The sequence below is a fragment of the Grammomys surdaster genome, unplaced genomic scaffold, assembly GCF_004785775.1.
Source record: "Grammomys surdaster isolate TR1022 unplaced genomic scaffold, NIH_TR_1.0 239, whole genome shotgun sequence".
Taxonomy (NCBI): domain Eukaryota; kingdom Metazoa; phylum Chordata; class Mammalia; order Rodentia; family Muridae; genus Grammomys; species Grammomys surdaster.
In genome coordinates, this window is record NW_021604684.1 from 10,322,423 (window position 1) to 10,345,749 (window position 23,327).

General features: G+C 47.2%; 1 protein-coding gene across 3 annotated transcripts in view; it reads left to right on the top strand.

Moving 5' to 3' along the window:
- The first annotated feature begins 21,680 nt into the window (after nucleotides 1-21,680).
- Tcof1 (treacle ribosome biogenesis factor 1) overlaps nucleotides 21,681-23,327 on the top strand; it is a 34,977-nt gene continuing 33,330 nt past the window's right edge. For 2 of the 3 annotated variants that reach the window (XM_028774248.1, XM_028774249.1), the window contains exon 1: nucleotides 21,688-21,853. In XM_028774248.1, the coding sequence (XP_028630081.1) occupies nucleotides 21,746-21,853 (108 nt within the window). In that variant the 5' untranslated portion in view covers nucleotides 21,688-21,745. Of the gene's footprint in view, nucleotides 21,854-23,327 lie in introns of all 3 variants that reach the window. The other variant, XM_028774250.1, reaches the window with a different exon arrangement.

A 23,327-nucleotide genomic window follows, 5' to 3' on the forward strand; every position in this document is an offset into this window, starting at 1 on the left:
CTCTTGTGTCAAAATATGATTGGTCAATGGAACTGCCCACCCTGCTACCCCTCGCTTTGTGTTCCCACCCTATAAAAATGTTGTACAATCTCCCTTTGGGAACACAGTTCAGATCCCAAACTGGCCTCCTCCCTGCTTGTGCAGAAAGTAAGGCTTTTGTTTTTAAGCTTCTGTCTCTGAAGTGAGTTTTCTCCGGCTTACACCCCAACCCAACAAGAGAAACTCTGTCTTGAGAAACAGAAAATGAAAAGAAAGTCGAAAGGACGAATCTGTACGCCCATAAGTGTGAAAGGTGAATGGTAGACCTTCCAGAATAGGCCACAGAACTCCATGTTCTAAGAAACTTGAGCACTTTTCTGACCACCGTTGGGAAGGTGTGGACATGCTCTCCAGTACAACTCAACCTGCTTTTACAGGTTCGGAAGCTGAGGCACAGAGGCATACTTTGGTAACAGCTTGAGAGCATACTACCTGGGGTTGGGACCTTGGCCAGTGTGAGCCAGAGCCTGCACTCTCCTGCCTGCTGAATTCACACCAAGTACAAATGTACAACCACACATTAAATACACAGCAGCCTGAGCCAAGTCTCAACCAAGAGCCTTACAGGCAAACTGTATTTAAACCCACTTAATGAGGAGGCTCTAAACGATCTCATTAGCCAGGACAAGGCCCTTAGGAAACTTGAGGGAGGCCCTGCTTTCAATGAGGCTTCTTTGAAGTGGCCACCCTCTGAAGCCACCATCTGAGAAAGCAAGTAACAATGCCAGCCTATGATCCTGGCAACTGCCTGGGCAGGAGCCATGGGCTCTCAGCACAGCAGGAGTTGGCCTAGGTGTGGCCCAGGGGCCCTAGTGGGTTTCCATTAACTTATTCCTATTCTCCACAGGTTCCTTCAGATGGGCAATGAGATTGGCTGGTGAGGCCATGGGTTATGAAGGCAGCAACAGAAGACTGTAGGTCACCCCACACCCCCAACCTCACTCTCTCAGGTCTAGGCTACCAGGCTCCCCACAGCCCTATTCTGGGACAAGAATGCCCCATGGCTCTTCCTGACTACAGGCTATCATGTTTCTGTAATAATCTCCCTTCTTTTTTTTTCCAGATAGGATCTCTATATGTAGTTCTGGCTGTCCTGGAACTCACTATGTAGAACAGGCTGGCCTCGAACTCAGAGATCTACCTGCTTCTGCTTCCTGACTGATAGAATTAAAGCCATGCACCACCATGCTCAGCCATCCTGTCTCTAGACTGTACCCAAATTCTGATCTCCCTTGAGGGCAATGCTTGACCTGTCACTGAGCACAGTTGTGGTAACCCCATGCAGATATCCCATACCTGTTAGGAATGCCTGTGTCTCTGGCCAGGATGGAGGCGCTGCTCCCTGCACTTCAGCTATACTCAGTGTCAGAGAAAAAGTGTCACTCCAGCAGGGCAAGGTCATGTAACCTCTCTATCAGAAACCTGAGGTCTGTAGTCACTACAGACCTTCTGAGAAATAAGAAACAGACAATCATCCCACCATGGAGAGTAAGACTCAGACAGGCAGAAAGAGATTTCACCTTTGCAGAACTGCATGAGGCCCTCCCAGCTTGCTTCAGCTCAGGCCCCTGCCTATTAATAGTCAAGCAGCTGTTTGCTTCCCTGAATGAGACTCTTTATTGCAAGCTGCGTTGACAAAACAGATCCTGCTCCTTCCTGCCCAGAATATTTTGGGGCAGATGGGCTATAGCAAGATATGTTTCTTCGAGAGAAACTGAGAAGGTCAGCCCTGGGAGACGTCTCAGCAAGAGCCCCTCAACAGCAGGGAGACCAAAGACAGGCTCACCATGACCAGCCCCTGTTCTCACACACCTACCTCATTTCTTCTCCCATCGAATGTCCCTAGTGATCTATTGACATTTTTCTTTTTTTTCTTTTTCTTTGAGACAGGGTCTCACTATGTATCTCTGGCTGTCCTGGAATTCACTATGTAGACCAGGTTGGCCTGGAACTCAGACTGCCTACCTCTGTCTCCCAAATGCTAGGATTAAAAGCTCACACCGCTATGCCAGGCTCTTGGTATTTTCTTGACATTCTCCTCTCTCTTTGGTCCCACCTACCCAGAAACCTAACAGTTGTAGACTTGGGTAACTGATCCTACTTGCATCTGGCCTCTTGACCTCTCCATTCACTGTGGCTCTGGCTTTGTGTATCACCACACTACTTCCTCTGGTTTGTGCTTCTTTCCCTGTCTCCACATGCCCTAAGGCTTCTCTCTAAGAACATTCTAGAAAGCCTGGTCTGGCTAGCCCATTTCAGTGTGCATCACCATCTATTGAACCATAGTGAGTCATTATCTAAAGTTCCTTCTGAAAGGGCAGAGGTTCTTTTACTTCATTCAAAACCTCTACCAGCCAAGTTTACACTGAGCTGAATTGCACAGTAGGACTGGTTGAGTGTGGTAGTACATGCCTTCAGTGCCAACAGGTAGGAGGCAGAGGCAGTTAGAGGCAAGCTGATCTCTGAGAGTTCAAGGCCAGCCTGGTCTACATAGTAAGGACTGCTTCCTTCTTTTTTTTTCCTTAGACCCCATGACCCAACCAGTTACCAGAACCGTTGCTGGTAACAGAAATGGCTCTGTAAACATGCTGTCTGGCTTTGAAGATGGCTTTCCCACTTAACAATCGAGGGATCTTGGGTAACAGACATGAGCTTGCAAAGCCCTGGTTTCCTCACCTGTAAGACAGAAACAGTCACAGCACCCATCTCACACAGCTACTATAGGAAGTCAAGGGATCATGTGTGTAAAACAGCTAATCCAATGTCTGACATTTTCTGATATGACCATAGAACTTTCCCCATCATGTAGCGGATATCCCATATCATGTGCTTAAAAAAATACCATGCAGGCTAACCATCTACCTTGGAGCAGGAGCAGAATGTGAGGCCAGAAGTACTGGGAGAAGAGCTGAGAACACAAACACTAGGGTAATGCCTAGAACATGAGGCATTTTGCCTGAACCAGGACAGCCCAGCTCACAGCCATATGCTAGCCCAACAGTCTCAGTGGCAGGCCTCCTGGGAAAGCCCCAAACTAGACCACTAGGCACCTTCACCTTAGAGCTGAAGGGATGTGGACTGGGGTGGCCTAAGGCATAGAGATGTCAGTAAGACACTGGTTGGGTCCATCTCTGCTGGATAGACTGGAGAAGTTCCTGGTGGTGGGATAGTGAAAGGAGAAGCATTCCCTTTAGCTAGAAGCTGATGCTCCCTGCCTCCAAGAGGTCAGCCAGCTGTTCCTACTCCCCAGAGGTTCCAGAACCTTCTCTAATTGTCTTTGTTTAACTTTTTAAAAATTTATTTTATGCTTGAGTGTGTTCTGCTTCCATGTATGTATGTGCACCCCATGAGGGAATGGTGCACTCAGAGGTCAAAAGAAATCAGATCCCCCAGAACTGTGGTTACAGATGTTTGTGAGCCGCCATGTTGGTGCTAGGAATCAAGCCCTGGTCCTCTGCAAATACCACATGTGCTCCTGATGAACCAGCTTACAGCTCCTTATTTATTTATCTTTTACATGTATATATTCATTCATTCATTCATTCATTCATTCATTTGTGTGTATGTAGGGGGAAAGCATGCACCTGTTACAGCTTGTATATCAGAGAACAGCTTGCAGGAGTTGATTCTGTTCTTCTACCTCATGGGTCCTCAATTCAGGTCATCAGGCTTGGTAGCAAGTGCCTGCTCATGCACGTGTGTGCGTGTGTTACACTGTGTGCATATTTGTGTGTACACTCACTTGAGAGTACATGTAGAGTCCAGAAATTGGCATCTTTTTATTCTCTGAGTCAGGGTCTCTCACTGAACCCAGTGCTGGGGATCAGAGTCTATACCACCACGCACAGCTTTTAAATGAGCATCTGGGATACTAACTTAGGATCTCATGCTTGCCCAGAAGGCCCTTTACCCTCTAAGCGATCTCTCTAGCCACATTTATTTACTTATTTTTTTTTATTTCCTTGAGACAGGGTCTTACTCTGTAGCCCTGGGTACCCAGGTATTCGTTGTGAAGCCAAGACTGACTGAGAACACACAACAATCCTCTTGCCATAGGCGCCTAAGCACTGTGTTACAGGTGTGAGGCATCATACCCAGCTTACATTGTCTTTAAAGAGGGAGCAGTAGTCTTGACTTCCATTATCTCCCATGATGCCTTAGACGTCCTCCCTATGAGCAGAGTAACACTGTCCTCAACCTGGATTCTCAATGGTAGACTGACACTCAAAAATACATACATGCCCTGAGAAAGGACACAGAGTAAGGGTCTGACTGGGCTGTGGCTGGGACCTTGTTTCTTTTCTTGTTTGTTTTTGTTTTATTTTCTCATATATTACATCTGGACCACAGTTTTATCTCCCTCCTCTCCCCCCTTTCCCTTCCCTCTTCATTTCCCTTCTTCCCCAGATCCACCCCTCCTCCGGTTCCCTTCAGAAAAGGCCAGCCCGCCCAAGGATATCAACAAAACATTTTGATAAGATCAGGTACCTCCCCTCATATTAAGGTTGGACAAGGCAATCCCTTGGGAGGAAAAGGGTCTCCAAAGCAGGTGAAAGAGTCAGAGATAGCCCCCACTCCCACTGTTAGGAGTCCCACAGAACACCAAGTTACCCAACCATAACATATATGCAGAAGACCTAGGTTACACACATACAGGCTCCCTGATTGTAGGAAACCTTTCCTCTTAGCTCTCCAGCCCATGCTCTGAGGCTCTACCCATTTATGACAGGCAGCAGAAAGTTCTGTAAACTGAAGAGACTTGAGCTTTTGTTTTGCTTTTTTTGTTCTCAAGACAGGGGTTCTTTGTGTAGGTCTGACTGTCCTGGAACTCACTGGGTAGCCTAGGCTGGCCTCAAATTCAGAGATCTGCCTGCCTCTGGCCCCCAAGTCACACCACCACCAAGTGACTGACTTGAGCTTTTTTAATATATCATTTTTATTTTCTGTAGATGAGTACTTTGCTAGTATATACATACATAACCTATGTGCAGTATCCATCGTGTGTATATGTGCACTGCATCTGTGGAGTCCCCTAGGAGTCCAGACGAGGATAGCAGGTCACTTAGAACTGGAGTTACAGTATAGACAGTTGTAAGCCATCATGTGGGTGCTGGGAATCAAACCGGGTCCTTGCAAGAACAGCAAGTGTTCTTAACCACTGAGCCATCTCTCCAGACTCTTTATTTCCCTCTATGTAGCACAGGCTGGCCTTGAACTGTTGCTCTTCCTGCATCTGCTTTTAAAATGTTAGGGTTCCTGGAGCCTGTGCTAGCAAGCCTGGCTCAAGATGTTCAGCTGTATTAAGATTCAGAGAGATGAAGATTAAGGTAATTATGAAATATCATTTCACACCCACTAGGTTGGCAAGAAATTAAGGAAGCAGATAATACCAAGTGCTGGCAGGGCTAGAGCTCAGCAGATGTTTAGTCAGTGCTGGGGGAACAGGGAAGGGAATATGTCACTTGGAAAACAATTCAACATTGTCTTGTAGATTTGTGTCCCTTTCCTTACACGTAGCAGATGATCTACATGTGTCTCAGGCATGTATGCAACAGTGCTCATGATTTTAAAAACATTGATGGTCTCTACTTCGAAATGCTTCCATGTCACTTGGACTGTTCTCTCAAGTCTCCTTCACTCCTGTTACTACTATGTGCCCTAGTGTGCTGCCTCAGCCCCTCCTCTGGGGTCCTCCCAACTTCCCCCTAGACCCAACCTCTATAAAATTAACATGACCTCAGAAAGTATGTATGTAAGCAAGCACGCACTCTCTCTCTTGCGCACACACACACACCCTGCCCACCCTCCCACTGGGCCAAGCTTTTACCTGGTTGCCTGGATCCCTTACTTCTTGCTGTTTGTTGTTATGTTCACCCTGGAGGAACCCTGACTCACATGCACAAAAGAAGTGCACAAGTTTAGTCACAGCATCAATGTTTTTCACAGAAGCATCTCCAACAACCACAATAGCCAAACCATTATAAATAACCTGGCTTTTTCAGATGGGAGACATGGGCCCCAGCTGTTTCCTGATGTCATGCTCTTCTGGGATTCATGGCAGTGGGAAGGCAGCAGTCTATCTTCCAGGGGGCCCAGTCCCAGCTGGACAGAAGGCCCTAAGAGCTCTCTCTGGCCCAGTACCATGTGCCTTGGGGCTACATCATATTCATCACTTGGGTTAGTATGTGACTACTCTTCATGTTCCTTGCAGAGAAGAGAAGACAGAACACACCCAAAGTCACATGTTGTTGATCTAGGACTTGATCTTTTGACTCTGAAGCCTAAACCCTTCTTCATCACTATGAGCATGCACTGTGAGCGCTTAGGGTTCAGGACTGATTTTGCTTGGGACCCCAGGCAAATAACAGAAGTCTGATCCTCAGAAGATAGAATAAATAGGGCCATCAATCTCCTAAGGCCAACCATGGCTAGAGGATGGACCCCACCTTGATCCCTGAAGTCTGGACCAGAATTCCCTTTGGCCCCTAATTCCTTTGTTCTCTGACATGAACCTGGATGTCAGGAATGCATCTTTTTTGATGCCAAATCTGTTTAGAGTTTAGTGACAGGGTCTTTCTATGTATCCCAAGATGAGCTAGGATTTACTGTGTAGACTTGACTGGCCTCAAACTCTCAATCCTCCTGACTTAGGCCCTTGAATGCTTTGATATTCTAAATATTTAAACACAAAGAATTTGCCTTTTTGTTCTTGGTTCATATGTATTTGCAAAACACAGAGGTGGACCTGTGAGAAATGGCAGTAATCAGACATGGCCACTGCTTTCTGGAGCCCCAGCTTACCCTAAGAGACATCAACCATGAAGCCACATTCCAAAGTAACTGTAGACTACGTACGATAAAGTGACCCTTCTGTGTAGCCAAGTGGTTCCCAGGTATTCAGCACTGAAGGACTTGGCTATCTTGACACTGTGTGCCTCTTACCTGACCTCTCACCTGAGAAGGAATTTATTTTTTCCTCTGAGAAGAGAGGTATAGCTGTGGGCAGTGCAGTGTGCTCATTTATTTGTTTGGCTTTGCTAATTTAATCTCTTTAACAAATAAAAATGTAATATGTTTGCCCAAATGCTGACAGGCTCTTCCCAAGTTGCTATTCTTATAGTTCCCAGATTTAGAATCCAGCGTTACTGCTAGTGACCCATTGCCCCGGTAGCAGAGGACAGGAAGTCCAAGTGATGATGGTGGAAATGTCAGCTCCCCTCCTCCAGGCTCCTTCTCCACATTTAAAAAACAAGAGAGCTGAACATGCTGGTAATGTCAACTTTCTCATCCACTGTCTCATTTAGCATTCATTCTGTCCTGGACTGGCAAGGCAGTTTAGCCTTGTTTTCTTTCTTTTGCTTTGTCATTGCTGAAACTGGGTGCCTTAGTCACTCTTCTATTGCAGTGAAGAGACACCATGACCAAGGCAACTTTTCTTAGAAAAAAAAAAATTAATTGGGCACTTGCCTGCAGTCTCAGAGGGCTAGTCCGTTATTATCATGGTGTAGAGCACGGCACTTCCCATGTTGCTGGAGCTGAGAGCTAGATCCTGATCCACAAGCAGAGAGAGAGCCTGGGCCTGGTGTGGAGCCCACCTTCCCAGTGACACAGGTCCTCCAACAAGGCCACACCTCCTAATCCTTCTAATCTTTTCAAACATTTCCATTCCCTGGTGACTAAGCATTCAAATATGAGCCTATGGGGGCCATTCTTATTCAAACCACCACACAGGGTCTCACTATGAAGACCAGGTTATCCTGAACCTCATAGAGATCTGCCTACCTCTGGCCCCCACCAAGTGCTGGAGTTAAAGATATATACCACCCAGCAAGCCCCGTTTTTTTCTTTCTTTTAACTTTCTATTCATTCCTTGTGAGTTTCACATTATTCACCCTAGTGGGGCTTGTGGCTGCAAACATATGGGGGCGGCGCACAGCCCCAGGTTCAGGAAGAGACACTCCCTAAAAGAAGTAAGATGGAGAACAATAACCTCTCTGGGTTCTGCACACATTAGCAGAGATGCATACACATATTCACATACACTATACACATACACACACACAAAGAGAGAGAGAGGGGGGGAGGGAGGGAGAGAGGAGAGAGAGAGAGAGAGAGAGAGAGAGAGAGAGAGAGAGAGAGAGAACTTGCTCAATTTGATTAACATCAAAATCTCAGTTTACTGGGATTACAGAGCCTTGTGCCAATATGATGGTTTCCACACCTCATGACCAAGGGGCAGTATGTATAAAGTAGGCTGTCAAAATGATCCAAAAATATAAGACCTAATTAATTGTTTTAGATATTACTGGAGGAAATTTAAAAATCGAAGTCTTGAGGAACTTGGGGGAAGCTCCCCCTCCCCATTCCGAGATTCTGTCTCGCAGCTTCACATTGCCCCAAAGCCCCTCGGCAATCTAACAGTTTTCACGTTTCCCTGGTAACCACGGCTGGTGGAAATGACAATTGAGCTGCTCAGCTGCCTGGCTCGTTTACTTCCCTCATTATGGCTGCATGCCAGGGTCAAGAAGGCCCGGATGTACCCGTCTACAGTGACATACCAAAAGCGAAAGAAACTCTGGAGGTAGAGGATGGGTCTAGAAATACAGAGTATAAAAGGCTAAACCTGGATAGGCATCGGGCATCCTGTGTACTCATCCACTTGTCATTGTCTGATGCCTATTGTATTCCAGTTACTAAATTCAGAAGAGAGAAGATGGGAGGGGGGATAATTAGCAAGGTTTACCATGGATCTCCAATGTTCCCCATGATGTGACAAACGCACAGATATAAAATCTCTGGTAACAATGATTCCTGCTGGGAGATGACATGGGAGGCACAGAGGTCATTCTCTGCACCCAGCTGTGCACAGGTATTGTCTATTCCAGATGCAAGCTTCCATTTTAAACAATTTTCCTCACTACCAGGGAGTATCCTGGTCTCTGAGTAGGCTGACCACACAGAAGTAAGGACAACAGGTTGATTTGGGGACAGTAAACCTGTTGACCACAGGCTCTATAACATTGTCCAAAGGCCTGATGCCCCAAGAGCCTACCCTATTCCCAGCTTGTTCTGTCCGATATGGTGTGTACCCAGAATGAACTGCTTTGGAGGTGACAGAGGTACCCTCGCCACAAGACACCTGTTTGTAAGGTTTAGCATGTGGTCACATGGGAGTGAAAGCAACCAGGCTCCTGTGCCCCTTTCCTTCCCCAGACCAATATTTTCCTTGAAGCCACCTGATACCGTCTCAACCATACCATCACCAATGGTCAAGCAGTGTGAGCACGGGGGTTGTATGGAGGTCAGGAGCACATCCGTTTTCCTACCTTGCTTTCTAACGAGGTCACCAATGCCTCTCCAAACAGCTCTGTGTCTCCTGAGCTAAGTTCAAAAAGGGAGCCCACAGAGGGGTCCGTGGAGATGAGGATGTGGCATTGGATGGTTCTCTTTGTGTGAACCCTGCTTTCTGCAAAAGCGTCAGTGCTCCCTTGGCCTCCACTCAACAGCCTCTTAGCATCCCCGGGAGCTGAGAGCAGTTCCCACCGCTGGCTCATTAGTCAAGAAGCTGAAGCCCAGAGGAGCGCTCACTCACCCCAAGGTCACGTGCCTATAAGTCACTCAGCCTCACTCTTCACTATATGCCATGCTGCCAAACGGCCTCAGCTGTGAGAGTCACAACATCCCACACCACAACAGAGACATTAATGGGGACGAAGAGATGGCTCGGTGGTTAAGGGTGCTGGCTGCTCTTCCAGAAGACCCAGGTTCAATTCCTAGAGGCCACATAACAATTCACAACAATCTATAACTCTAGGCCCAGAGGATCTGACACCCTCTCAACCTCTTCTGGCCTCAGAAGAGATATATATGCAGACAAAATACCCATATACGTGATTGTCTGTGTGTATTTTATATGTGTGTGTGTGTGTGTGTGTGTGTGTGTGTGTGTGTGTGTGTGTGTGAAGACACTAATACTTTGTGCTTTGTGCATCAAAAGACAAGTAGTATCTGGGCAGTTGTGGCACATACCTTTAATCCCAGCACTGTGGAAGCTGAGCCATGTGAATGAGCCCAAAACATTCCCAGTAAGTCTTCTCCAGGCCCATGCAAGACTCAGTTGGACAGTAGTCACTCCGAAGTGGTTTTTATTGTGGGAAATTAAAAGTGACTTCAGTGTTCACCCACAGGAAGACGGATTAATAAGCTATGCCCCACACATAATGCAATCAGCTGGATATTGGGAATAAATAACTTGATGAAGCTCTGTATATCACAACAGATCAGTTTCAAATATGATGTGGGGTGAAAATGAGTTCATTTCACAAGGCTGTACGTATTATATCATTTACAAAAAGCAGAAAAGATTCTGAAAGCAATACTCCCTCTGTTTCATGAGCACACCCACAATCAGTTTAAGCATGAATCCACATACAGAAATGACTCTTTCACCCTCAGAGGGCCGAGTCGTCAACCCTCTCTGGGCAGGACTGAAGGGAAATGAGCTAGAAGGTTCTGGTTACCACTAACATCTTTTTTTCATGATCTGAACCATGGGGATTTGGCAGCTACCTGCCTGTTATTCTTTTTATGTTCAAAACATGTCAAATACCTCATAATTTAAAGTGAAGCAGGGACACAGACAATTGTCCTTAAGGTTAATTGTTTTCTGGGCCGCCAACCATTGTCAGATAGTTCCCCCTAGTTGAGTATAGTTACACATGCCCTTAATCCCACCCAGCACTGGGGAGGCAGAGGCAGGCGGATGTCTGTGAGTTTGAGGCCAGCCTGGTCTATATGGTGAGTTCCAAAACATCCAGGGCTGTTAAATAGAGAAACCCTGTCTCAATCAATCAATCAATCAATCAATCAATAAATAAATAAATAAATACCAAAGAATGAAAGAAAGTTCTTCTAGAATTTGCCTCCTACATATTAGTCTGAATTCTGTACTGTATAAATCCCATGTGAAACTCAGTCCTAAGTGGTGTCATACACTGATACACCTACTCTTTGCCTTTGGTTGGCTGGCAGCCTCTATGAGGAAGCTACACCTGTTAGCCACCTGCTTCTACTGGCAACCCTGCCACCGCACATCTTTTCCCACCAATACTCCTTATTACCCCTTCTGGCCCCTTGAGTAGATGGTTGAGAAAGCCCTTGGCCAGTCCAGAGCCTGGGAAAATGGAAGTAAACTCCATTTGCCTGTGTGTCTGGGTCACTGCTATTGACGTGTTGGATTCCATGAATGACACAGCTTCTCTAATCTTCTGGTACATGAGAGAGGCATGTTAATGATCAGAGAGGTTCCAAACCCAGAAGCCTCCACATCTCCTGGGGAGCCATGAGAAACACAGATGCAGGGGCCCCGGGATCAGAATTGCCGCTGCAGGAGAGCTTTGAAATTGCATTTCTACTTTGGGGCCCGGAGATTCCACTCACCAAGCCAAACTTGGAAACCATTAGACAGGCTGTTCCTGGTTTGTTATGCACATATTCAGGAAAACACTGTCTACCTGCTTCCTCTCCTCAGCCCCGCCCCAGTGGCTTTCTGCAGCTCTGCTAATCATCACCCTGAATAGCTTATGCCAAGCAGGGTGCTGAGTGAGAATGAGGGAGCAGATGAGCTTCCAGAATGCACCCCCTTTGAGCCTCCCACTCCCTGGTAACCACAGGAAAGCTGAGAAGGAAGGCGGAGGGAGAGCCAGCACTCACCCCTCACCCCTCACCCCTCACATACACACAGGTGGAGGAGGGTCTGCAGTGGAGACACAGCAGGTACAGCTGCTGAGCTCCTGCCCCTCTACCCCAAGGCCAGCATCGGAGCTCCTCAGGCAACTCCTTCCCCCTCTTTCTCCCTCTTCCACTCCCATCAAAGACAGGCATTCCTGCGGATCAGTCCCTGCAGATCGCAGCATCCAGAAGCTGAAGGCAGACCCATGATGATCCAAGCCGTTCACTGCTGGCTCTCCATCTGCACTATAATTTAATTGGTACTTTCTCTTACATTGATTCACTGGGTGTTTTTTTTTTTAAACTTGAATGCCTATTTAGCCCCATCCTAAGCAATAATATCTGCAAAATAACAGGTTTGATGTGCTAGTTCTTTTTTGTCTAATACGCATTAAAATAAATACATAATGATTTCCATTTAAATATGTCCATCTATTTCTCTCCCGAAGCTGTGTTGTATATTACCAAGCTTTTAGAAACACTGAACTAGCCCAACCCAATCTCTGCACAGAGAGACAAACAAACCAAGGCCCAAGGAGGAGATCCAGCTTACCAGACGTCACGGCCCTGGAGTTGAACCTGGTATATCCACAGCAATACGTATTGGGCAGGTGACTAGACAGTCCCTAGTGACCTTGACCTTTCAGAAGACCTTTCTTTGGTTGTGTACTGCCCCCTCCTGGCTAATGCTTTGGTAGCATGTGTCTGGGAAGGAACACCAAGAAGAAGGGTCCTCCTGACAGCAGAGATGACTACCAAAGGTGGGAAGCTTGGTACTCAGAGGAAACGCTTGTAGCAGTGACATTTACACTTGGCTTTGAAGCAGAAAGAGGAAACAGTGCGACCTCAAGAAGGAACACGGCAGTTTTACCCAAATGGGGTGACGGAAGTGAGATGTTCTGAGAACAACATGTTCCCAGGATTTCAGTCCTGGTTGGGTTAGGAAGACACACACCAGAGTAACTACTAAGAAGCTGGGGCCCAGCTGGAGAGACGGCTTGGGCAGTTAAGAGCCTGTATTGCTTCCAGAAGGCCTGAGTTTAGCTCTCCGCACCTATGCGGCTCTCAACTACCTGTAACTCCAGTTCTAGGGGATTATGACACCCTCTTCTGGCCTCTTTGAGCACTGCACCCATGTGAACAAACAACATGCAGATAATCAAAAATCAAAAGGAGGAGGAAGGAGGAGGAGGGAAGGAAGAGAAAGAGAAGCAGCAGCAACAGCCGCTGGAACTTTAGGCTGACAACATGGCTCAGCATGTGAGAAGGGTATTTACTGTCAAGCTTGAGGATCTGAGTTCAATACTCAGAATGAACATACATGGTGGAAAAAGAGTACGACCTCCAGATAGCTGTTGTCATGTGACATCCACACAAGGATATGAAGATTGATATCTCTCTCTCTCTCTCTCTCTCTCTCTCTCTCTCTCTCTCTCTCTCTCACATACACACACACACACACACACACACACACACACACACACACACTAAACAAATTGTCACATGCCTGCAATCCCAGCACCCAGGAGGTAGAGACAGGAGAATCAGAAGTCCAGGATTATCCTTGGCTACACAGCAAGTGTGAGCTACATGAGACCCTGTCTCTAAAAAGAAATAGCAGCTGGGACCTGAGTCTGTAGTCAGCGGCTTAGCTGGGGAGGAGGTCTGATAAGCAGGGATGTGCTGTGAGGTCATTTGTGTGGAAGAGGGACAAGAAAAGGAGGAAGAGCACCAAGAGAGAACAAGCAAAAGCAACAGCCCCGGAGAAAGGGATCAACTGGCCTATCTCTACTCCCTATCTGTCAGTGACCTTACTCAGTCTCTTCCTGTCACTAGGCCTAGATCTTTAACCATGAAAGGATGGAGCTGGCCAGGTGCTCTCCATGAACCCCTTCTGATGATCTTCAAAAGAAAACCACACACACTAAATAAATAAATAAATAAATAAATAAATAAATCATGCTCAGGAGATCAAGCTTTGGGCAATTTAAACTGGTTCTACCTATTAAGTAGAGTTGTGTCTCTCCCTGTTGCCCACTGATTACATCCTGCAGATTTAAGACTTCAATACATAGCCCATTGTGTATTTTAGCTTAATCATAAGGCCTATATCCTGCCTCCCTCATCTTATGGACCAGCCTGGGTCATGTTAGGAGGCCCTGACAGCTGACATCTGCCCAAATCCTGCCGTGTACCACCGGTGGTGGCCCAGCCTCCACCTCTCAAAGCCTCTGTTTCCTCATCTTCTAGCAGGGCTGGTAACCAGTTCAGAGGTTTTCTATGGTGCTAAACTGATGAGTGCTTATCAGCCTGGAGGCTAGTTCTGCCTCACTACATATACTTCCCAAAAGGAGCCCACTTTGAAGGGTCCACTCTGAGCCTATGCAGACCTAAGTATCAGGAGAACTGGCTGTAACATGTTACTGTTAAGTAAAAGAGAGGGTCATGGGGTTCTGTGTATACTGTGCATACTTTAAGGAATAAAAGAAGGGAGAAAGTGAGGGAGAAGGGAAAGTGAGAAAGAACAGGAGTCAAGCCAAAGGGAGGCTGTGAGTATTTGTAGGAACAGGGCTCCCGGGATGTGCTGGACGTGAAGGGTTAAAGCCTGAGACGGCCTGGAGGGTGGGGGTTTTGGAAGAGGAGTAACTGTCTGGCTACATCTTGGAATTGCTAAGATGCTACTTTAGTAACCACTTAATGACCTTCAAAAGCTTTCTCTGGATTGAAGAAAAACAAACAGAAATTTCGGGCTGGGTCTGGGAAGAGGAGAAAGCACTGAGGAAACAACAATTCGCAAAAGAGACTTGAGTCAGAGACTCCGGAAGGTGGAGAAAGGGGCTATCTTTCAGTTGGAGTGATAACAGAAGCAACCTTCCCAGTACCCTCTAGAAAGTCCAGTGCTAAATGGATGGAACTAGAAAACCTCATCCTGAGTGAGGTAACCCAGACCAGGAAAGACAACCATGGTATGTACTCATAAGTGGACATTAGCCATAAAGTACAGGATAATAACCATGACCCAAGGAAGCTAAGTATCAAGGAGGGAGGGCCCAAGGGAGGGTGCTTGAATCTCACTGTGAAGAGGAAATAAAATAAACATCTGGGGTGGAGGGAGGGAAGGAAGGAGGAAGGGAGGGAGGGAGGGAGGGAGGGAGGGAGGGAGGGAGGGAGGGAGTGGGTAGAGGGGAGTGCATAGGAAAGCAGAAGGGATCAAGTGTGGGGAAGACAGAACTGGGAGAGAGAACTAGAATCAGTGTGGGGGTGGGGACTATCTCTGGGACAAGCTAAAATCTAGGACAATGGAAACTCCCAGGAATCTGTAAGGGTGACCCTAACTAATACTCCTAGCAGTCAGGGATATGAAACATGAAACCAAGCAAGACTTCCAATGGAGCCATGGGGATACCAATACAGCCACAAAATCTTCAGCCCACAATTTCTCCTGCCTGTAAGAAGTAGGGATAAAGAGGGAGCAGAAAACGAGGGAATGACCAACCAATAACTGGCCCAAATTGAGTCCCATGCCATGAGAGGGAGCCCACCCCTGACACTACTAATAATATTCTACTATATTTGCAGACAGGAGCCTTGCATAGCTGTCATCTGAATGGCTTCACCCAGCAGCTGAGGAAAACAGATGCAGAGACTCACAGTCTAACATTAGGCCGAGCTCGGGGAATCTCGTGGAAAAGGGGGAGGGAGGATTGAAAGAGTAAGGTCAAAGACACCACAAGAAAACCTACAGAATCAACTAACCTGGGCACACAGGGACTCACAAAGACTGAACCACCAGACAGCACGCATGAAACAGACTTAGTCCTCCTATGCATTTGTAAAAGATGTACAGCTTGGTCCTCATATGGGACCCCTAACATCAGGAGCAGGAGCTGTGTCTGACTCTGTTGCCTGCCTTTGGATCACCCTAACTGGACAGCTTTGTCTAGCCTCAACAGAAGATGTGGTATGCCACAGCATATTGATATTCAGAGGTCTCCCCTTCTCTGAGGAGAAAGGGAGGGGGTATAGGAGGAGGGGAGGGGAGAGGGAGGGACTGGAAGGAGAGGAAAAGCTCTGATCAGGATGTAAAGTAAATGAATGAGTGAGTGAGTGAGTGAGTGAGTGAGTGAAAGGAATACAGTGCTAGAGCAGACTTTGTTCACAGATTCATTTAACACAAGGTCATTTCAAGGGACCACAGAGGACAAGAGGCTGGCCCAAGGCCACATAGCAGAACTTGGCCATAAAAACCCTTTACTGGTCCCTGGTCCTGCTACTTCCAACCTGTGTGCAGACCATTCCTGCTGGGAAGAACGTGTAGAGCCCCACCTGCTGAATGCTTTCTTCTTAAAAATAAAAACAAAACAAAAGAAGTATTATGCTGGGCATAGGGGTACATGCTTTTAATTCCAGTTCCAGCACTTGAGATGCAGAAGCAGGCAGATCTCTGTGAATATGAGTACATAGTAGTATACATAGTAAGCTCCAACATAGCTGGGGATACATAGTAAAACCTTGTCTCTAAAAATAAATTAGAATTAAAAAGATTATTATTATTTTAAATTATGTGTATACGAATGTTCATATGTGCCCATGTGTAGAGATAATCTCTTGTGCACTGTGTAAAAGCATTCACCTGTCAATAAAAAAAAACCTGATTGGCCAATGAGTGTAGGCAGGAAATGAGGAGGTGGGACATCCGGCAGACAGATGGGGGGCGGCAGAGAGGGGGATGCTGTGATAGAGACAGGCAGGAGATGGGCCCCAGAATGAAGATATAGGCAGCAGCAAAAAAACTGAGGACCAGGTAACCAGCCATGTGACAGAACTTAGGATAAAATAACAGGATGATTAACTTATGAGATAGTTGGGGCCAGCCAAAGCCTATAGCCTAAATGTTTATAAATATATTTGAGTCTCAAGAGTCATCATTCTAGTAGAGGGACCAGGAGGAAAAACATGAGCTTACAGAAAATGCACAACTACATCCTTGAGTGGAGGTGCCTGGGGAGGCCCGAAGAGGGTATTGGATCCCCTGGAGCTGAAGTTACAGGCACTTATGAGCCATCAGATGTAGGTGCTGTGACTCAGATTCTGGTCGTCTGCAAGAGCAGTCAGTGCTCTTAACTACTGAGCCATCTCTCCAGCCCCTGTTTTTCTTCTTTTCCTGACCTGCCTGGGAACCTGAGGTGACTAAGGCAGGCTGCTTTGCCCAAGGACACTTAAGTTGAGTGGTTTGGAAGCTTCCAGCTTCTTCCATGAACAAGGTCAACTTTTCCAAACCAGTGGAGAAACACTCCAAGGCTAATGTTTTTAATGCACGTCTTTGTTTGCTTCTGCCTTGACTGTTGCCATGTTATATTTTATGGGCTTAATGTCTTAATTTTGTGCTTGAGCCCCGAGGCAATTCACTGAAGGACATGATTTAGAAAATCCAGGAAATAAAGAAATTGTCCGCCCAAAGAGGCATCTGACAATGAATTTTATTAGGGACAAAACAGATCAACCTGTCGACAGACTGAGGTATTAGAGTGTCCTGGTTTAGTGTAGGTTTGTCTTTTTAATTTAATACTAGCTCTCCATTCCTGCCAGGGTCAGCTGGGGATACATACCCGACTCCTTCTCTGCTCATACTCCTGCTGCTATAAAGCACCTTGGCCTCTTCTCAAGGCACTTGCCAGTAGTGACCAGAGCTTACTGTGCACAGCCACTGAGCTGGTGGCAGGTCCATGTGGTCAGCTGACTTCACAAGATCCTTTTTAAGGGTGTGTTCATTATCATTTGGAGAATGCCTCGGAGGAGGAGAAACGTGGGGAGAGGGTAGTGAGAAAGAGCACAGGTCTTTGAATGCTTGTCTGCACATCCTGCATGCTCCTCAGCCTATCACACATCATACTACACACTGCTCTGTCAAACATCATACTACACACTGCTGTGCAAGTGAAATTCCAGCCTCATCATTCATCCACCTGCCTGCATCTACATTCGGGTCTCTAGTTGCCTGAATGTATGGTGGTCCTAGTCCCTGAAGGCTGAATCCCTAAAATCTGACCCTTTGCATGCCTCCCCTACCAACTTAATTCCTAGAGGTGGGCCACTGTGGTCTTTGGGAATACCTTAGCACCCCACACACACACCCTTTTGTTTCCTGGTGGTTTGACAAAACCCTAGCCCTGGACAAATGCCCCTGAGTGCTTTCCTTTGCCTGCATCCGGACAGGTGAGCCCTGGCTTCAGAAATCCATTCTAAGTCCCAGCAGACTGGTCACTGTAGCCCTAGCTGCATCATCAAATCCATCAGACCATCCAGGATCCTGTGGGCAAGTTGCTTGACTCTGCTGCATGCTGGCTCTCCCTCCTTAAAAGTCCTCACCACCCCTTCTTCACTCTCAGCAGACCTTGCCTCCCACTTGGAAGAGAAAAATAGAAGTTCGAGATGAAATCTCCCTTAACATCCCACTGCAAACCTACATCCACATGTGCTCCCATTCTCTCCATGCTCCTACTTGGGGCTTCTATTGAAGTCCTCCCTCCTCCGCTCTCAGACCAGCCCTCCACCCACATATATCCCTTCCTCCCACGAACCCTCAAACATCGCTTCCCAGCTTCCTAAAATGCCCCCCCTCCCCTGGATCTAAGTTGATTTTTAAACCAACTTAGGTCTCTTCCACCTCAAAACACACCTCCTCCAATAACACACACACACACACACACACACAGAGTTAATTCTTTTCTCCTCTCCACACAAAACTTCCCAACAGCCCAGCGTCTTCCCAGTCCTCCCACACCTGTGGTGTTCCTGTCCCTGCCCTGTTCTACATGCAGCACTTTCTGAGTCAATTGTCAGCAACAGCAATCAGACCAAGCGTGACACATGTCCATCTCCTCTGGCCTTGGAGCATTTCCCAGCATTTCACATTACTGAAACTCTGCACTCAGCTCCCTCCTGTGAGCCCCCTCTGGCTTTGTTCTGCTTTTGCAGGCTTGTCCTTTGAACAGCCCTACCTGTGGACATGCCTCAAAACCACCTCTTGCACTACCTTCTTGGTGGACATGGTGTCTACATCCAGAGTTCCAAAGAACCTCTTTCCATTGACAAACTTCTATCTTTTTCTCTGGCCCAGATCTCTAATTTGTGCCCAAACCAGGTTTCCAAGTACCTACTAGTGGCCTGGGATATAGCTCAGTGGGGAGTTATTCTTTAGTGTTCACAAGGCTCTGGACTCCAGCCCCAGCACCCCATCCTGAGCAGCACACAGACACACAGAGGAAAGCAAACACCTATTTGCCGTGTGCCTTTTCTAGCCACAGGGTGTATGAAGCAGGACTGATTCTGCTTCTCCTCTGCCACTGCCTCCCTCAGCCCTTCTCCAAGCCCACTTCCTGCTACCTCATCTAAAAGGTTCTGTCTACCTGTTTGCACAGACACCCCAGAAGACACACCCTGAACTGCTCCTTGCTCACCCTCCCATCTCAGCAGGAGTCCGTGGTGGCTGTGACCAGCTCTAGAGACCTCCTTAGGTCATTGTTCTATGCCACAGATGTTGCTCTACCCTCTGCCTTGCTGCCTGTATTTCTCTGTCATTATTGATCTTAATACCCCTCACTCTACTCTCTGGACATTTGCACAGGCTATGTTACAATTCATATGGTGTTCTGTCTCTCTAGGGTTCAAACTGCCCCTGCTCTCCAACCAGCCTCTAGCTGAAGAAAAAGACCTTTAATATGGAGTCTGCCTTCTGCTGTCCCTTTGTGCTCTTCAGTCCCCCTGCCGCAGTCCTCCTACACCCTGCCAGCAAGGCCTTCACTTGCCTGTCCCCTTAGTTGTACCCTCCCCTAGGGCAGAACAAGGTTGAGACACTGTATAGATAGCCATGGCTGTCTTGAACTTGTTATGTAAACCAGACTGGTCTCCAACTCAGAGCGAGCCTCTGGTCTCTGCCTCTGGAGTTCTAGGATTTCAGGCGTAGGACACCACTCCCAGCTTCAGCCATACCTTCTGCCTCAAGATCTTCTAACAGGTGCCCCTCTGACAGGACTCTGCTAATCCAGACTCCCTCACATCTGGCTCAGGTTTCTTCATTAACACCATTTCCTCTGGGAATCCTTCTACTTCCCCTAAGAAGAAAAAGATTCCTCTTTCCTGTTATTTTACAATAATTGCTAAGGTAGACAGTTCTATTACTAAGGAGCTTTCTAAACATTTCTGCTTAGAACTCTCTTCCCCCTCATGACAACCCTTGGAGGTAGAAAATGGTAATTAGCCGGGCGATGGTGGTGCACGCCTTTAATCCCAGCACGTGGGAGGCAGAGGCAGGCGGATTTCTGAGTTCAAGAGTTCGAGGCTAGCCTGGTCTACAGAGTGAGTTCCAGGACAGCCAGGACTACGCAGAGAAACCCTGTCTTGAGAAAAAAAATGGTAATTATCTCCACTTCTCAGATAAACCAAGGCACAGAGAATGTCTAGAACTTAATAAGAAACAAAGCCAAAATTTAAATCCAGATAGTGTGATTTAAGTGTAGCTTTCAGATACCATAAAAGGATATTCTGTCCTTCAGTGTATGCTATGGCTATTTTTTTAACATGTACCTCTCTCACTAGCCTTGGAAGCTTTGCAGACATACAGACTATGTGGTCTCCAATACATATCTGCCCTATATCTAAATGTAGGTGTCCTTACACACTACATACTGCCCACTCCCGTCACCTGGTCCTGTGTGCTTCTCCCTAGAATGTGCATTTGTCACTTTTCTTGTCCCTGTGACCAAATATCACAAGAAGCAGCTTATATTTAGAAAAGTTTATTATGGCTCACAGTTCATAGGCCACAAGGGAAGGAAAGATACAGTGACAGGAACTTTGGATACACGTCAGCAGGCCAGGAAACAGAAAGAAAAATACAGGTATGCCCACCAAGACACACCCACAAGAGTATCTCTTAGATAATTCTAAAGTCCAGTCACCACTAAGGAGTAATTATCATATGTGCATGGAAATGTATGTTGACACTCATTTCTAGAGTGAAAGCTATCAGCAGATTCCCAACCAGTCCTTGAGGAACAACTGACTCAAATATTCCCAGGCCACTCTCTTTCTCTCCTGGTCAGTGTGCCCTCAACAAACACAGCAGCCTACATCGGAGTTTTTCCTGTATTTTGGACTTTCTTCTTCCCAACTCTACAGCCTAACAGTACAAGGTTCTGTTTGGGGTTCCCTTACCAAATACCAAGGTGGTTTTCACATTCTAACTCACGCAGTACCTCCAGCCTGTTCTCTCCACGATGCTTAAAAGTTTCTGCTGTCTTTGAGGCTAAATTTAAATGTCTCTTGGGGGCTAGGTGTCTCTCTTCCATGCTTCCATGAGCTCTGTCTTCTCTCGACAAGGTGCACCAGACATCTGAACTGTAATTGCCAGATTGTCCATTCTGTCTCCCACCTGCGTGATTTTTGAGTCAACGCTTGCTTTGTTTCTCTTCACACGCCCCAAGCCTAGCTAGGTGCTGGCCTAGCATATAGTGTTCGGGTAAGTGTGTGTTGAGAGATTCAACACACTAGTGACAACTCATGCCTCATTCATGGGTCCTAAACACTGTGAAACGAGTAATCAGACGTGGGGCCAGTGATCAGGAAGTTCAAAGATGAATAAAGGCGCCGCAGGCATCAAGAAACCTAAACAACAAATCCTTTCAAAGGATAAACCAGAATTAAGATGCAGGAAACCTTTTTTAATCATGGCCGTCCAGAGGGCGGGTCTAGATCAGGACACACCTTTGAGCCAATGGCAGAGCTCGTTAGCCTTCGTGGCTCAGCCCTCTTGGGCGGGATAGCCCACTCCAGCTGCAAGACTACATTTCCCAGCGCGCCGCGCGACCCGGTGACGCGGAGCCGGAAGTGAGGAACATGAGGTTCTAGGGCGCGAGGGAAGCGTATAGCGGGGGCGAGGGGGCGTGCACGTGAATAGCCTGGCTGGATCTCTGGCATGGCCGAGGCCAGGAAGCGGCGGGAGCTGCTTCCCCTCATTTACCATCATCTGTTGCAAGCAGGCTACGTCCGCGCGGCGCGGGAAGTGAAGGAGCAGAGCGGCCAGGTAAGCGTCAGACGGCCCAGTGCAAGATCTAGAGAGCAGTAGCCCGCGCTCCTCCCGGGAGACCCGGCCAGCGGGAGTCAGAGAGGCGGGCCAGGGTGCAGGAGGAACATTAAGCTCTGCTCTACTCGGTGCGACACTTATAGCCACCTCCCAGGGCTCAGTTCCCCCATGGGTGCGGTGGGCGGGCCAAAAACTCTGATCCGACTAGTGCAGCTTTGTAATTCCCGCCCGGGTTCCCGGTAGCGGCAGGTTTAAGTTTCCCTAGGATCTGGCCACGTGGCTCTATGCAGTTTCCCTAGGACACCACCTGGTAGACCAGCTGGTGTGGATTGTCACCACTGTTGTTGGGAACACCGAGACGAAGTTCCCCTTAGATGATGATCTAGAATGCAGGGCATGCAGGCCCTTGGCTGTCTTGCGGTTATAACAAGACTCGAACCCGTGGTGCAGTAATTTCAAAGTACGTTCATTTGGCAACTTTTAATTTGGCCCTGTAGTGCAAATGATGAATGGAGCCCGCCAGTTTCAGGCTCCTCTGTCCATCTCACAGCCTAGTAGCTGGTAAAAAGAAAAGAAAGAAACAAACAAACAAACAAACAAGTGACTGTACAGTTAACTGTAGTTAGCTGTAGAGCGAGAGATTCGAGATGTTAAAACATGGGTGGAAGAACCTGGGTGGGGAATATCCAGGACTGCTTCCCTGAGGATGCAGCAGTTGATCTGAGATCTCGAGGGAGTGGGACTTCTGAGTGTCGTAGCCTCCAGAAAGTTTGCTGAGCCTGAAGTTGAAATACATGACTATGGAGTCTCTCAAAGAGATAGAGGCAAAGCAGACAGACGGGAATGGCCCATGGGTAGTCTTCCCAGAACTGTGGTAAGTCACTGATGAAATGGATATTGACCTGGAGGAACCCTGGTGTGGTGGTATTCGCCTTTAATCCCAGTGCTCTAGAGATAGAGGCAGGTGGAGCTCTTGAGTTCAAAGCTAGCCTGGTCTACATAGTGAGTTCAAGACCAGCCAAAGCCTGCATGGTGAGACCCTGTCTCAAAAAGAAAACTTAAGCTGGGCAGGAGGTACCCTAGGTTGGCCCATGCTTTTAATCCCAACACTCTGAAGGCCAAGGCAGGTGGATTTCTGTGAGTTCAAGGCCAGCCTGCTCTACATAGTGAGTTCTAGGACCACCAAGGCTACACAGAGAACGTCTGTCTTGAAAAAAACAAAACAAAACAAAATATGAACTTAAAGACCGAAGGTTACCGGACCCTTAAGATGTTAATTATTGCTATCTTAACCATACTGGACCTCCGTGTCTATTCATACTCAAACTGTATAACTTATCAGAGGGGGCAAGATATAGTGCCCATCATGGTGGTTTGTGTGCCCAGCAAGAGCGCCCTGCTCACACAGAGAAGACGCAAATACATACATATACATATATACGTACAGGTGTGTGTGTATGTATGCATGTATGTT